Source organism: Equus quagga, chromosome 9 (assembly GCF_021613505.1).
Source record: "Equus quagga isolate Etosha38 chromosome 9, UCLA_HA_Equagga_1.0, whole genome shotgun sequence".
Taxonomy (NCBI): Eukaryota; Metazoa; Chordata; class Mammalia; order Perissodactyla; family Equidae; genus Equus; species Equus quagga.
In genome coordinates, this window is record NC_060275.1 from 44650678 (window position 1) to 44666394 (window position 15717).

Consider the following 15717-nt stretch of genomic DNA (forward strand, 5'->3'; position numbering starts at 1 on the left):
TTGGTTTTTATATTCTTGCTTTTTAAAAAGTAGGGTTTTTGTAGATGAAAAATTCACATTTAATAGGTCTTTCATCATTTCTGTTAGATGTGTATTTCTTTTGTCGGTCTTTCCATTATTTAAATATGTTGTTTTACTTCATTTTTATGCCTCTGGAAGTCAAATGTCTTAAGTTAATTTTTTTTAAATAGATTTTTAGTGTATTATATTAAAGCAGTGGTATTTCTGAGGCTTTTAGGCAAAAAGGTATGATTCAGACTAGTCTGCTTATTGCATCTACTTAACAGGACAGGATAAGGATATTGTTTTAGCCTAACTCGATTTATTGCAGCTAATACATACAGATTGGGAAATGGTAAATTGGAAGCAAATAGTATGTGCATAGAATACTTAGACTGACATCATCTTGGTTAATGTAATGAAAATATTTTAATACATGCTTGTGTATTTACATGGAGTAAATTAAATGTGCAAAATCTTTCTCTCTGAAATTTAGAGACACTTTGCCCCTTCATAAGTATACGTAAGAGGTGGACTAAGAGTGCTACGGTGACATTCAGGAAGGGTCGGTGAGATTAATGCTCCTAGACAGAACACTCAGGCACCTAAGATGTTTCCAGATAAATCACACGATTTGCAGTGTACATGAGATGGCCATAATGTTATGGTGTCTGACAATTAATCTCATTCACGTTGATATAATTAATGAGAATGGCGAAGTGGAAGTGTAACCATTTCTCCAAGAGGAAATGTCAACCTATTAACAAGGCTAAGGCTTATTATTGTCAGTTAAAGCAGCAGATTTTTGCCCAGGAATTCAGACTGCTGAGTTGGTGTGTTCACAGAGGTAGATGCTCATTTTGGGCTGTAACAGAGAGAGGAAGCACTTCTGAAGGAGATTTTTTGTTTGATTTTTGGTGTTCATTTGTTTTAAACCAATGACAGCATTTTGAAATGATTGCAGTTGTGGACCCCGTAATAAAAATTTAGTAAGCATAAAATATTTCTAAATATAAATAAGTAATTGACATTTAGAGAGTGTTACTCAGTTTAAGTATTTATACATTAGTGTAAAATCCAATGATCTTTTTTTTTTAAGATTGGCACCTGAGCTAACTGTTGCCAATCTATTTTTTTTCTCTCTGCTTTTTCTCCCCAAATCCCCTCAGTACATAGTTGTACATTTTAGTTGTGGGTCCCTCCTAGTTGTGGTACATGGGACACTGCCTCAACGTGGCCTGATGAGTGGTGCCATGTTCGCACCCAGGATCCGAACTAGCGAAACCCTGGGCCGCTGCAGCAGAGCGCAAGAACTTAACTCCAATAATCTTTAAATGTCCCTTTATTGCTGTTATGTTAATACATTAAAGATAAGAGCTTGTTTTGTTATTACATGTCAGATTACTTGCTCTTGTTTTCCTTGTGATTATATGTGGTAGCGTGGGTTGAATTGGATCTGAGAAATACTATCTATTTAGGTTGTTGGAAGAATACTTTTATGCTACTAGAACAGCTTTCTGGAGTATATAGTAATTCTTTAAAAAGTGGGAAAGTGATGTACTGAGACAATAACAATAAGATGGACTGAGAGACCATGTTTTTTTCCAGATTATGTAGTGATTTTTCCTAAGTAATACATTAATTGATTTATATTAGAATTTGTTAATTGCTTTTACTACTTAAATTTCTTTGGCAACTTAGGGATTTTATGTAATTCCTTTGAATCACTTCATTAGCTTTAGGAAAGAAATAGTAACATTGATGAAATTTTTATGAATTCCTGCATATAGTGGATACTTAATACACATCATGTTGCTAGCGTTCAGAAAATGCAGGCAGCCTTTTGAAATAACACATGTAATATTGGGGGGTTTCATATTGCTTTCGTTACATTTTTACAGTTTGCTTTCTGTAGAAAGTCCAACTTCGCTATTTACAAAGTTCTTTCCAATGACCAGTGAGCTGGTGTATCTTTTGAGGGGACTGGCAGTAATAAGTGGGAATTTAGCTTTTAAACTGTGAATTATATATTATTACAGCAAATTTCTAGAGCTGTTTTTTATACGTTGTTATTTCTTCGTATATGACCGTGATCTTTTTCTCCTAATAGCAAGTAAAAGAATAAATAATTTTTAAATTGTTTTATGTGTTTAGGGTAAAATGTTACCCTGTTTTGTAACTTTACTGTCAGCAAATGGTTTGGGATTTAATAGTTTACTAGTTGAACAGACTTTAATTTCAGTTAACGTGATCTCTTGTAATACTATAGGGCTAATTTGCTTAATGAACATTTTGTTCTATGTACCTCTGTCTTTTCTTCAAGTTTAATAAAACATAGAACGTGGTTGTGTTCCTTGGTGTGCCCGAGTCTTAGTACGGGAGGCATTCTGGGGAGCCATTCATTCTTTCTGGTTTCTACGGCACATTTTGAAGCCACATTGTCAAAATTGGTTTAAATCGACACAAGATAGTTTAGTTTTGTTTTTCTTTTTCTAGTGGTGTTTTTGGAAACTCCAGTTAGCAAGAATTTCTGTTTTTAGTAAAATTTATTATGAAAACTCACTTTTCTTTAAAAATTCACAAAACCCTGTCACAATAATTAGGAATTAGGATTCCTTCTTTGTTGACATAAGTAACCTGAAATATGAAGCTAACTAAATTGCATCAAATTTCAGAGACTAATAACCGTACAGTGGGGAAAAGGAGCTTCAACACAGCCTGTGCTCAGTCAGAGTAATTTAATTAGAGGTAGTGGTATTTCAATGTAATTTGTTAATGGGCACATTCTGCAAAAAAGAGAATAATTCTGCCTGAGCACTAATAATTTTATATACTTTTAGCTGAATTCTGTCAAAAGAAAGGGTTTTCATTGAATTTCATGCCATAGAGCTGCCCGGAGGAAGAATATCAATGAAGTGAGGAACAGCTTACAATTTTTTGAGTTATTAGAATACATACAAGAGAGAATGCAATAATCTTATTGCTTTTCCAATAGTTTAATATATAAAATTGTATGCATAGCATTATTGGACTATTGAAAATTTAAATTTCATATTTTTGATGTCATAGTCATTCTTTTATATGATCCCTACTGCTTGTTTTGATTTTTTTCATTCATACCAAAGAACAATATTATAGTTCTTTCTTTCATTTTTGGCAACTTGTATACAGATGTTAATTAAATATTACATGACTTTCCCTGGAAAAGAAATGAAATAACAGCTTTGTTAATAGATTTCATAATATTTTAGAGAACATTATAATAAAACCTTTTTCCCTTGGTAGGGAAATACCAAGAGCTTTAGGAATAAGAAATATTTTATTTTATGACTTTAATCTCTGATGAGTTTGGTTTCCCTTTATTTCACTTCATAGACACTTCATCCCAGTTCTACTGCCTTGAGAGGGTTTCAGGTCACTCGTGTTGAGGTCTTATCAGACGTGATAGTCTGGGAGGGGCTGTAGTAACAGTTGCCACCAGTCTTCTGTGCCTAATACAAAGAAACATCAATTTCTCCTTCCTGTGAAGTCCATTGTGGAAGCAGGTGACTCTGGGACAGCTCACTATTGAGTGGCTCATTCATCCTAGTAGGTTTCAATTTTATATTACCTCCATTTAACACGTTCTTTCATAATTGTCACTGCAGAAAAAGAGCTTAAATGCTTGTGTTGGGAAGTGATATGTGTCACTTCAATCCCCAGATTTTATTGGCCAAAGCAAACCACATGGTCATGCCAAAGGTCAAGGGAGAAGAGAGCTGTCATCTTTCTGAATGTCTAAGAAGGACAAAAAGACCTGAAAATATTGGTGACCATTAGTAATGCCTACCTAAGCCTTAATATTTCAGCAGTATGGCAAAACATATCACTGTTTCCCAGCCAGAATGCCAAGAACGGGGTCCCACTGTGCTACAGATTCTCATGGGTGAACTTTTTTATAGTGTTAAAAATGCAAAGGCATTTTAATAATATAACAGTTCAATAAATTAACTCACGAGAGTTAAAATTATATTTGAATGCTGTTTTATGGCTTTCTCTAAAGTCTTCCTGAAAGTTTTTATTATTTTTATTATTTTCTATTTTGCTGAGTACAACTTGCATAGACTCAAGACTTCACATGGCATCTCCCCAGCTCTTCCTGTTGACCAAGAACCCACCCATGGAGCAAGTACCAAAATGTCCCCTTTCCCACTGAATCCCCCCAGTTATCTGATCATTACTTCTGTATCAATGTGTTTATCGTAAAGGAAGATTTTATGCAAGTATTAATTTTATTATTCTTTCAATTTAATGTGCTTGTATTTTTTTCTCATAGTTTTCACTATTCTAAAATAGAAGATATGTATAAATTTTATCTTTTTATGCTTTTGTCAGGTACCAGAGAATCATTGATATTGTTAATTTTCTCAAATTATTTCTTCTTCCCTCCCTCGTTTTCTTTTTTCCCTCTCTTTCTTCTTTTGCTTCTTTTACTTCTTTCTTGTTGGATTTTAATATTAACAATTAGTCAAAGTCTTACTCTTGGTGGAAATTAATAACTTTTGCATGTTTTTTTAGAATTAAAGTGTCTATATTATGTTAAATTTATATAGGATTTTAGAAACAAATTTCTTAGAATTAAATTAGTTGGTTTTTCTGAACATAAAATTTAATAAATTACTAAAGAGGACTGTAGGTTCCAGGGATTGGTTTTTTCATAGTATTTTTTGATTATCAAGAAATATAAATAATGACTGTATTTTGTACATATTTTAGACTTTTAATTATTAAATTAAGTGAAAATGAATATTCAATATTCTAATTTGGAAAATGAATATTCAATATTCTAATTTGGATTACACTACCTTTAATTTTTCAAGTTTTTCACATGCTTTATTTTAAAGTATTGTAAAAATGCAGAAGACCTTAAATGTATATTTTATATATATTTATACATATTGTATAGCATATATTATTTTTATATTATATTACTACATAATATTACTTACATAGTGCATTATTTATATATAATATATATTATGTTACTAATTAGATAATCTAATAATGACTCCCTCAAATTGGAATTGGTGTGTCCTTGTCATTAATCTCACATGTGATCTAAATGTTTTCTTTACTGTGAAAATGATGAAATGAACTACATGCAAGACAAATTTTGTGACCACCATACCCCAAAACAGCCAGTTTAGGCAGAAGAAGTTTTGGACTCTAATAGGCAGAAAGTAGAAAAATTCCCTTATGAGATTGAGTACAGCACTATATGATCAAGTTCTAAAAGCCATTTATAAGATTTCACATTTACTGCTTTAAGCCAAAATGCCTCACACAAATGCAAAATTCCTTATTTTACCTCCTTATCTGTTTTACCATCCCATCAATGGTGTACTGGGCACCAAAGAAGTAGTAGTAGAAGAAATAGAAAAGGAGCCCGTTTTGAATAATACGCTCAGGAGAGGTAGCGATGGCATGTCACCCATCATAGTGACAGCACTAATCAAAAAGACTATTAAATCAGAAAAGTCATCATTGTGTGTGGATGACTTTACGGCATTAATAAATGTTAGTAATAGTGGTTAGAATCCTTGAAGAGCATTATTTATTCTGAAAAAAAAAAATACCACAAAAGAAACTTGTAAGTTATATCAAGGAAACAAATGAATACCTTAAAACAAGATGTTAAGCAAACAGTACAGGAGGCTGATGCTCTGGCCTTGACGGCATGAAGGTATAAAGGTTATAAGTGGTATGAAGATATAAACATCGAGAGTTAAATCTGAGAGCCCTGGGACTCTGTTAGTTTTACTCACATCAAAGCTCTTGTATGTAAAAGTTTGCTTATAAATCTTAAATCCACATAAATTCATATTATGAAAATAAATGGCTAGAGCGTTATGCAAGGGGAAGGGATTAGAATAGCATATTTGCTGATATCTACCAAAGTGCACAAGCTGTCCAAAGGACTTTTTTTTTCCAAGAGTTTATTAGTAGCTAATAGAAAAATGGATTGTGAGTGTGTTTGAATGCTCTTCACCGTAGATTTGTTGGAGGAGAGTTATTCGCTTGAAAAAATAGCTTACTTAACTGACATTTTGGAGCACCTGAATGATCTTAATGGGAAACTGCAAAGGCCATGTAAAATAATACTACGTATATTGACAGAATTTATGGATTTGAGGCAAAAATTCAACTTTGGATGAGGGATAAAAATGATTCATTTGTGATATTTAGTTGATGTTATATTTTAAATCCTGAAGAAAAATTATTAAGACTATTAGAGCAAACCTGTGCAGGTTTGAAGTAATGTTTTATTATTATTTTAAAATACTTAATATGAAAAAATTTGAAAAGTTTTGCATTTCCACAAGGAATTTCACCATTGTATTTGCTAATGTAAGAAAAGGAAGGACCATGAAATTTAATCAGTGTATCCCCGGTGGTTCATGACAACAAAGAGCTTTCTTTCAATCAGAGAAAAGGTGATGGATTCTTTGCTACCATTTCCTACCACTAACTTTGTGAATAAAGTTCTCATTGAGGAGAATTATCAAGAATTTGATATCTCAATCATAAAATTTGTTATAAAAAGTAAGTTCCAGGAAAAGATGCTCAAATTTGTCGTTAAAGATTTTTTAAATATTTTATTTGGAAGTTTTGTGTATATTGAATAGTCAGTATGTTTCCTAAAACTTTATATTTCATTTTTCTAATCAAAATTATATGCTATGAAGAAAACATAATGACTTTATTGCCATGGCCCATTTGGGCATTCCCAAACTCTCTCTAGTGTATTCCATTGATCATGTGTGAACAGGATGGTAGGCCCTGGAAGGCTGCTCAGTTGTTCTAGGAAAAATTGTTTCTCAAGTTAAAACTCAGAAAGACCCTGGAAGGGCTGGCCTGGTGACGCAGCGGTTAAGTGTGCACGTTCGGCTTCTCGGTGGCCTGGGGTTTGCTGGTTCGGATCCCAGGTGGGGACACTGTACCGCTTGGCACACCATGCTGTGGTAGGCATCCCACGTATAAAGTAGAGGAAGATGGGCACGATGTTAACTCAGGGCCAAGCTTCCTCAGCAAAAAAGAGGAGGACTGGCAGTAGTTAGCTCAGGGCTAATCTTCCTCAAAAAAAAAAAAGAAAGAAAGAAAGGACCTGGAGTGTTGAAAGAATATCTAAGATTTTTCAGATTTATGAGCAAACTTGGACTTGGTAACCATGCTACATTGGAATCTGTAAATTAAAAACCTGTGAAACACTTACTGTTGAGACAGCTCCTCTCCCCCCTCCCATTTCTTCATTAACAAATATTGCTCTGTGTCTATGGAAGGAGAACTTCTGTTAACACTGTGAAACCACTTCTGCTTTTCCAATATGCCTTTAAAAATAGCAATGTGGAAAAAACAATAAAAAGTCAAAAGCAATTTTAGGCACAAAAATATTTTACAGTGCTCTCTTATAATTGTTTCTAAATATGGTGTGATGTTTCATTTGAGCAAAAATTATAAACCGTATGTGTGTATTTGTACATTTTCATTCCTATGGCTTATGTAGTGCTATTAGCTGCTAATACATTTAATATACAAGATCGGTGGTTTCCTGTTAATATTTTATAAGGATATTATGGTTTTATGGTTAACATTAATTTGAGGTATCGCTTTAAGAGTCAAAAAGTACTTTAAGATAATTATTTCTCTGATGTTTAATTTTGTATTAATCATGTTAAAGTTTTATGTAGGTTAGAAGACAGTAACTACATATTATGGATGCAAACTATGCGATAGGTCTGATAATGAATTTCTTGTTAATATGATGTTTTCAGCCACAAACATTTTGTATAGAGTTGTTTTAAATTTGAATAGTCCAGTGGATCAAGCCTGTTTTTTCAGTTGTATAAGGAAACTAATTCCTTTCCTCTATGTTATAAAATTCTAGAGTTTCTACTTTGAGTTATCTGAGCACTTAAGCAAAACTAATGTTTTAACGTAAGGAAGACTGTTCTGTCAGAAAAATATTTCCAGTTAAGTTTCTTGATTATTTAAAAATATTAGAATTTCAACTTTATTACATCTATCTGATAAAATATTATGACTTGTGTGAAACATTAATCAATATCTCCAAACTGAGGGTATTTATGTAAAGTTGTTGATTCGCTTATATTATCCAGCTCCGACGAATAGCAACTTGAGGCAATTCGCTGGAACTCATATTTGCAAGAAACTGAGAATGTTGACAGCTATCCATTCCTTTCAAACATCTAATCACATAGCAGATTAAACCATCACCTGTAAGGAGGGGTTTTTGTTATTAATAAGACTTTACTTTTTATTTTTTTTGAGGAAGATTAGCCCTGAGCTGACATCTGTTACCAATCCTCCTCTTTTTGCTGAGGAATATTGGCCCTGTGGTAACATCTGTGCCGCCTTCCTCTTTTTTATACGTGGGACACCTGCCACAGGATGGCTTGATAAGTGGTGTGTAGGTCTGCGCCTGAGATCCAAACAGGTGAACCCTGTGCCACTGAAGTGGAACACATGAACTTAACTGCTATGCCAATGGACCAGTCCCAATAGACTTTATTTTTAGACCAGTTCTAGGTTTACAGAAAAACTGAGCACAAAGTACAGAGATTTCCATATCCTTCCAACCCCCAAAGTTTTCCGTATTATTAACATCTTGCATTAGTGTGACACATTTGTTACAATGAATAATGACATATTGTTGGTAACTAAAGTCCATGGTTTACATTAAGATTCACACTTTGTGTTGTGCAGTTCTATGAGTTTTGACAAATGCATAATGTCATGTATCCACCATTATAGTATCATACAGAATAGCTTCACTGCTGAGGATGTATTTCAGTTTAAGATAAATTTATCATCACCTTTTCTTGAAAACCCATATATTAAAAATGTTAAAACTGCTTGTTTTTTTGGAAAATATAAGTTGAAAATCCTGTTCATTGTGTTGGTCAGAGTTCTTCACCTACCATCCACTAGGAAAATGTTTTCATAACAGGAACAGCTTAGTTTCGGTGAACTAGATACTCCTGCTCACAAGAGTCAGATGTCTATGATGTTTGCCTATTTTGCTCGTCTTCAAAGTTAAATTTTAAATCTAATTTTAATAATTATAATATAAACCATGGTCCTTGGATATCTCCTTATCCCTTCCAAATGGCTTCTGTTTACTCTCCTTTTTATGTTTAACTGGTTCTTTTGGTATATGTATTTTGTCATAGTCCTTGTGGAAACCTTTTGAAAAGCTATCAATTATAAATAAATATAATTTATAAATTATGAATATAATATATATATATTATAGTTATATATTCTATAACTAATGTTCTGTAACATAGCAGTGTTCCACTTTTTTCCCCAACTTCTATGTTTTTGTAAAAAAATCCTCTTGAGTAAGCTTCAGTGCTTGGTCTTAGGGCCAAAGTGAATCTTGTCAAATTTGAGAAAATATTTCTAGCTACATCTAAGTCATAAGTTCACAAAACAGCAGGCAACAAATGTTGACCCATGGTTAATAAGTGGAATTCATGTGTTACCCATTGTATTAGTTTGCTGGGGCTGCCATAACAGAATACTACAGACTGGGCGGCTTAAACAGCAGGAATCTATTTTCTCACAGTTCTGGAGGCTGAAAGTCCAAGATCAAGGTGTCAGCAGATTTGGTTTCTCTTGAGACCTTTCTCCTTGGCTTGCAGATGGCCGCCTTCCTGCTGTGTCCTCTGTGTGTATGCACATCTATGCCCAAATTTCCTCTTCATATAAGGACACCAGTCATATTCGATGAGAACCCATCCGTATAAGCTCATTTAACCTTAATTACCTCATTAAAGACCATATCTCCAAATACCCTTATATTCTAAGGTACTAGGAGTTAGGACTTCAACATCGGAATTTCGAGGAACCCAGTTCACTCCGTAACATTGAAATTAGTAAGCTTTTTAATTTGTGTGACTTGAAAACATCAAAACGTGATTACCGTTGATTGAGCATACCACTGCAAGCCAGGCCCTGTGCATGCATTAACTCACAACCCCAGGACGAAGTCAGAACCAAGGTTTCACCACGAAGAACTTTTTCAGTTGGCAGTTGACTTATTTTCAGTTAAGGTGTTAATTCCACTGGTTGAATGTACAGAGGGAATCACGTAATACAAAACATTTCTTTAAACCTGAATAATGCCAAAAATGTTTGTTTTAATAGAGAGCAAATAAGAATTAGGATTTGTTTAAAAAACCCAGAAGAATTTAATAACAGTTATATTAAATCAATTCATATTGGTTATAGGTTAGAGGCAGAGGTGATAGCAAAACTAATTGATTTCAAATAACTGACTTTTATGCAATTTCTTCCAAAGTGTTTTCTCCAGTGTCCGATTTCCGCGGTCAGCCACTTCTCAGTCATAGGATGTGCAGTGACTCTTTGTAGGAAAAGGCACATTTTTTTTCCTCTTTGTCAATGCATTTTTTCAAAGTCCTCTTTTTTCCCTCCCTGCATCATTCTGACACCTGAATCCAAATAGGTAGCTGAGTAGCAGATTAACAGAATAGTCAGAGCAACAGTGGGCGTGAGTTTTCCTCTTCCACCTGCCACACTCTCACCTTACCGTAGGGGGCTCCCACTGTATCCCCTCTGTAGGACATTGGGCTCTACTCCAATTTAAGAACTCCATTTTAATAAGCTATTTGTTTTGGTACTCTCAGAGATCTAAATGTTGCATTATTCTCTTCACAAGCATTTGTCAAGCCTCTTTGTTATCTCTTTACTTTTATTGTTTATTAAAAGTTTAGGTTTCAATAGCTTGAGGCATGAGGTTTGTTAGATTCCTTTGGGCTTTGTGGGGAAGAGAACCACCAGGAGTCAAACAGCCACAGGCATAGAGTTTTCTCTCTGTATAACTGAAGTAGTGACTCCTACCTCGGGAGGTTATTGTTGAGGTTAAAGTCGATAACATAATCCTAAATGTGGTGTCCAATGCCTGACACTCAACAAACGTTAATTCATTTTCTTTCACTACCAACAACCTACTACAAAGCCAAAATATTTGAAGACCCTCTTTTTTTTTTTTTATTGTTGCCGAATGTTGCTACTGCAGGCTGGGCATACTTCTAAGTTTCCAGTCTGTTTTCCAGTTTTTTGAAAAGTTGTGAGACATTAAGCTATATACAATTGACGTATGGATAATTAATGAACTGCTGGTTGTTATAGGAAACCAAAGAATCAAGACTCAGTGTCAGGAAGCCAAAATGAGTTTACTGTCTGCTTACGAAGAGAAAATCTAGTCACATGAAACCATTAATAGTAGACATTTATTATTATTATAGTAAAAATAAAGTACTAATATATATATTTCTGTGGACAGGAAATGCAAAACAGATACAGTGAAAATAAAAAATTCAGAGCCTTCCCAAATGAGGGCATAGGCTGCCATCTTCCAAAGGATATCGCAGTGGACTCTTACCCCAAATGATGGCCTGGCTTTGGGGCTGTGGCATGGAGATTGGGGTGGGGAGGCATTCCAAAAACGGTGATGAGCGTGGAGTGGGCTGCAAGTCATTATAATTTATAATGACTGAGGAATCTGTCTGGGCAGAATATGTTTTAGAAGAAGATGTAAGCAAAACTGAAGAGACTCAGTGAGCAGGCTGAGAGAGCACTGTAGAGCAGGTGAGAGAGTTTACTTATGGTGGTGCAGATACTAAGCAGGGAGGAGACCTGACCGAACAGCAGAGGCTTAGTCTAGGAGTGAGTGCACAATGACCTGGAGCACAGGGCCATCGAGCAGGCAGATGCCACAGTCCAGGTGTGACTTGATAAGGATTAACGCTGCAGTAGTAAGAGTGAACCAGAATGTGTGGAAGAGTGTATAATTTTCTGATCCAGATTATATGTTTTTAAGTATCGTGAATACCTTTTATGATATAAAAGGTACTTTTCATACAGAGAGAGAGTAAAAGTCTTTCATTTTGATTTCTCAGCAGGATTCTCAAAAACAATTTTACTTTTCATTTTGTTGTCTTGAATAAAAGACAAGCAGTAGATGGCATTGTTCTGTAGAAAAGGTTCCCATTTTTCACTTTCAAATCACACGGCAAGTAAGATGGGGTAATTAAGTATCTTTTGCGATGCTTCTACTCCAAAGACAAATATTTTGGTTTAACATAATTCAGTGTGAGATACAGCTTTTATTTTCATTGTGAAATGTTTGAAAGATGAAGGATGATATATGTGGGAATATGTGGGAAACAATATATTCAGTATTTTATTACCATTAGCACGGATTTTTACAGTTACTGAGGGAAATAAGCATGCATGTTATTTTGTCTGTGGTCTGCTGCACATCTCAGTGAATTTATATTAATGAAACAAAATAGCTGTCACCTATTTGTGTGTGGGTTGGGAGTTCGAAAAAGTTTACTCAGATCCTTGAAAAATGCAAAAGGTATATATGATTCTATTTTGTAATGTCTACCTATTAATTGCATTCCACAATGTATTCTGTGTAATTGTGGTCAAGACATAACATCACATGTTTACAGAAAAGAAAATTGCTTTTTCTTTGATCCCTTTATGCTATTCCCATAGAATTTTTTGGCAAAAAGAATGGTTTCGGATTTCAAAGGAAATAATCTTCCTTAGGGAGTATTTTTATTATTTTATAATTGTATTTAGAACCTGTCTAGTGCTCCATGTCTAAGGACGTAGTTGAACTTTTGTTTTGCTGTCCTATGAGACTTAAGCTGATTGACGTTGCTTTTATTTTTTTCCAATTTTAAGTCATTACATGTAAGATAGAGATAATTAAGATACTGAAATCTTTTTAGTTCTAAAGATATGGATTTTTTAGTTAAAATTTATTTTGAAATACACCTTTATTTTCATTTGTTTGAAATTTATAAAATTGTTACTGCTTCATAGAGCTATAAGCACCATAAGGACTAGAAATTGCAAATTATTCACCTTTTAGTTACCATAAAGTCTTATAATTCTAGAGCATAGTGGGCATTCAACATTGATGAATGTTAATTGCTTTCTTCCTTTAAGCATTTATTCAAAAGATTAGATGTTAAAAGTATGTGCCAGGAACTGTGCAGGGTATATAAGATAGCTAAGAAAATTCGCCCAGAGGTACCTCTCACAGTGAGTGTCAGGCATGGCTATAAAGCTGTGGTAGCAGAGCTCAGATTGCTACACAAAGACTGAGAACAAGGGATCTGTTCTACCTTCAGTGACTTTGGAGCTGGGTCCTGAAGGATGAGTAGGAGTTTGTTAGGGAGTGGTAGGCAATATCAGTGAGAGGCATGGGAGGAAGAGCAGGTATACCCGAAGGCCCAGGATCCAGGGGAATGTGAAGGAAAAGGGAAGGCTTTGGAACAAGGGGACGCTAGGGGACAACTCAGAACCACAGTCTGGTATTCTCCAGTATGAGAATTCCTTTAATAACGCAAAAATAAGACTTTTGCATTTCATGTTATTGTATTTTATCCTTTAACGTAGCAGCATATAGATTTAGATGTTGAGTGATTTTTTCCTTTGTAGGATAGTTGGACTTATATATTTATTATCTTTTACAGTAAAGTTTAGCAACTGCAATGGCAAAAGGAAAGTACAGTATGAAAGCAGTGAGCCGGCAGATTTTAAGGTGGATGAAGATGGCATGGTATATGCTGTGAGAAGCTTTCCCCTCTCCTCTGAGCATGCGAAGTTCCTGATATATGCCCAAGACAAAGAGACTCAGGAAAAGTGGCAAGTAGCAGTAAAATTGAGCCTCAAGCCAACCTTGCCAGAGGATTCATTGAAGGTAAGTATCCAAATATGGCTTTGGAGTTACATTTAAAAATCATTTTTACAGTGTGACTAAATACGTATTTTACTTTATGTCACATTGATGCATGGCCAATATTTCAATTATCAACTTCAGTCACTTCAGTAGTATTTTGTTGTGCCTTTAATCTTATAAGATATTTAGACTAAATATATTTAAAGCAATCTGAAATTGTATTTGAAAGGTTTGTTTATACTTTGAGATTTATAACTTAATTTAAATTAGAAGTTGTTGTTTGTTTTAGATTTCTTAGAAGCTTCACAAGCTGTTAAATATAACCACAAAATAAACAAGTCTATGCAAGATGTCACCAGTCAAATTTATTAGCTGGGAAGCACAGATTTACAGTAGTAAGAGGAAAGCATTTCTGGCTCAGAGTATTGGGCTTTTGTCTTGTCCCTTAATAATCAAATTGGGGAGTATGAATTATTTATACCATGGACAAGACTTTTAGGAATGATGTACTCCCTCTGGTGGAAGCTACTATGAGCCAAGATAAAATAAAGTATGTTTCCAACCGAGTACAGTTTGATTAAATTCAACAACCATTTACTGAGTGCTTATTTTGTGTAAGTCACTATATTGGGAATTTTTAATAAGATACAATAACTTCTCCAGTAAAGATAATGTAATAATAACATTACAGTAAGGATAACATTATTAGTTTCTGAATATTCTAGTTCTTTGAGTTAATCTAAACAAACGTGAGGGCTCCATACCCACATGTTCTGAAGTTCATGCTTTTATGAACTATGACTATTACATTTTGTATATTTATTGTACTGTGAAAGATAGGAATACACACATTCATTTCTGGTATTTCACTGTAAATGTGATATACACACCCATAATCAAATATGAGTAAATGTATCCAATGAAAAGATATCATTTTTCTCTTATCCCAATGCTGGATGTTCATTATGTGAAATGTAATTTGTCGATCTGTTAAGCGTTAAGGGGAATCATGTCATTTGGGTACTATAAAGTGAGGAACTGGTAACTAATCGAGGGAAAAGATGTTTTTGTTGTGGTTGCTGGTTCGCTGTGTTCCAGCAAACTAGCTTGGGTGTTTGCACTGAAGCAGCAAGGGCTAATGGCTGAAATGTCTACAGATATAGGGAGAAACAGAAGAAAATGTTGACATCCAGCAGAGATTAATACCCAATGTGCAAAGTGGGTCATCTGCAGCATCCATCATGGCTGACATAGGTTTAGAATAATTACAGCATTAATTCTGTGGGATTTAATAGGGTCATAAATATTTGAGACATTCCTTAGCAGTATGTATTAAACTTCTCTTGGAATTCAAATTATATTTTAGCACATCAAGATCTAAATTTAATGTACAGTAGCACGTTACCTGAACTGTGGTTTAAACTAATGAGAAATATATAAAAGGGTACTATTAAATTTTGCTCAATATTAACTACTATCTAAGATGGTTTATGGAAACTGCAAATAGTTTACACAGCTGTGCCACATAATAAATTGTTTGGAATTCAGTTTTTCAATGAGCAGCGTAACCCCAAAATTTTATGGTGTGTTCTCTCATTTTAATGGGGGGACAAGGAAAGGGCTTCCAGACTTATTTTCTTGTTCATAAATGAACTTTCAGGTGTCCATTGATATTGATATGCTTTCAGGAAATTGTTTTTCCTAGAACTCAGGAATGTCTTTTTATATTTTCATGCCAAGGAATCACAAGAAATTGAAGAGATAGTATTCCCAAGGCAATCGACTAAGCACAATGGCCATCTACAAAGGCAGAAGAGAGACTGGGTTATCCCTCCAATCAACTTGCCAGAAAACTCCAGAGGCCCTTTTCCTCAAGAGCTCGTCAGGGTAGGGTGGCACAATCTGAATTGTCTCTGTGGCATGTGTTAAGT

General features: G+C 34.5%; 1 protein-coding gene across 1 annotated transcript in view; it reads left to right on the top strand.

Annotated features, from left to right (window-relative positions):
* CDH2 (cadherin 2) overlaps positions 1 to 15717 on the top strand; it is a 215007-nt gene that overhangs the window by 143027 nt on the left and 56263 nt on the right. The window contains exons 3-4 of the mRNA XM_046670849.1: positions 13581 to 13807; positions 15527 to 15673. Of these exons, the coding sequence (XP_046526805.1) occupies positions 13581 to 13807; positions 15527 to 15673 (374 nt within the window). The remainder of the gene's footprint in view (positions 1 to 13580; positions 13808 to 15526; positions 15674 to 15717) is intronic.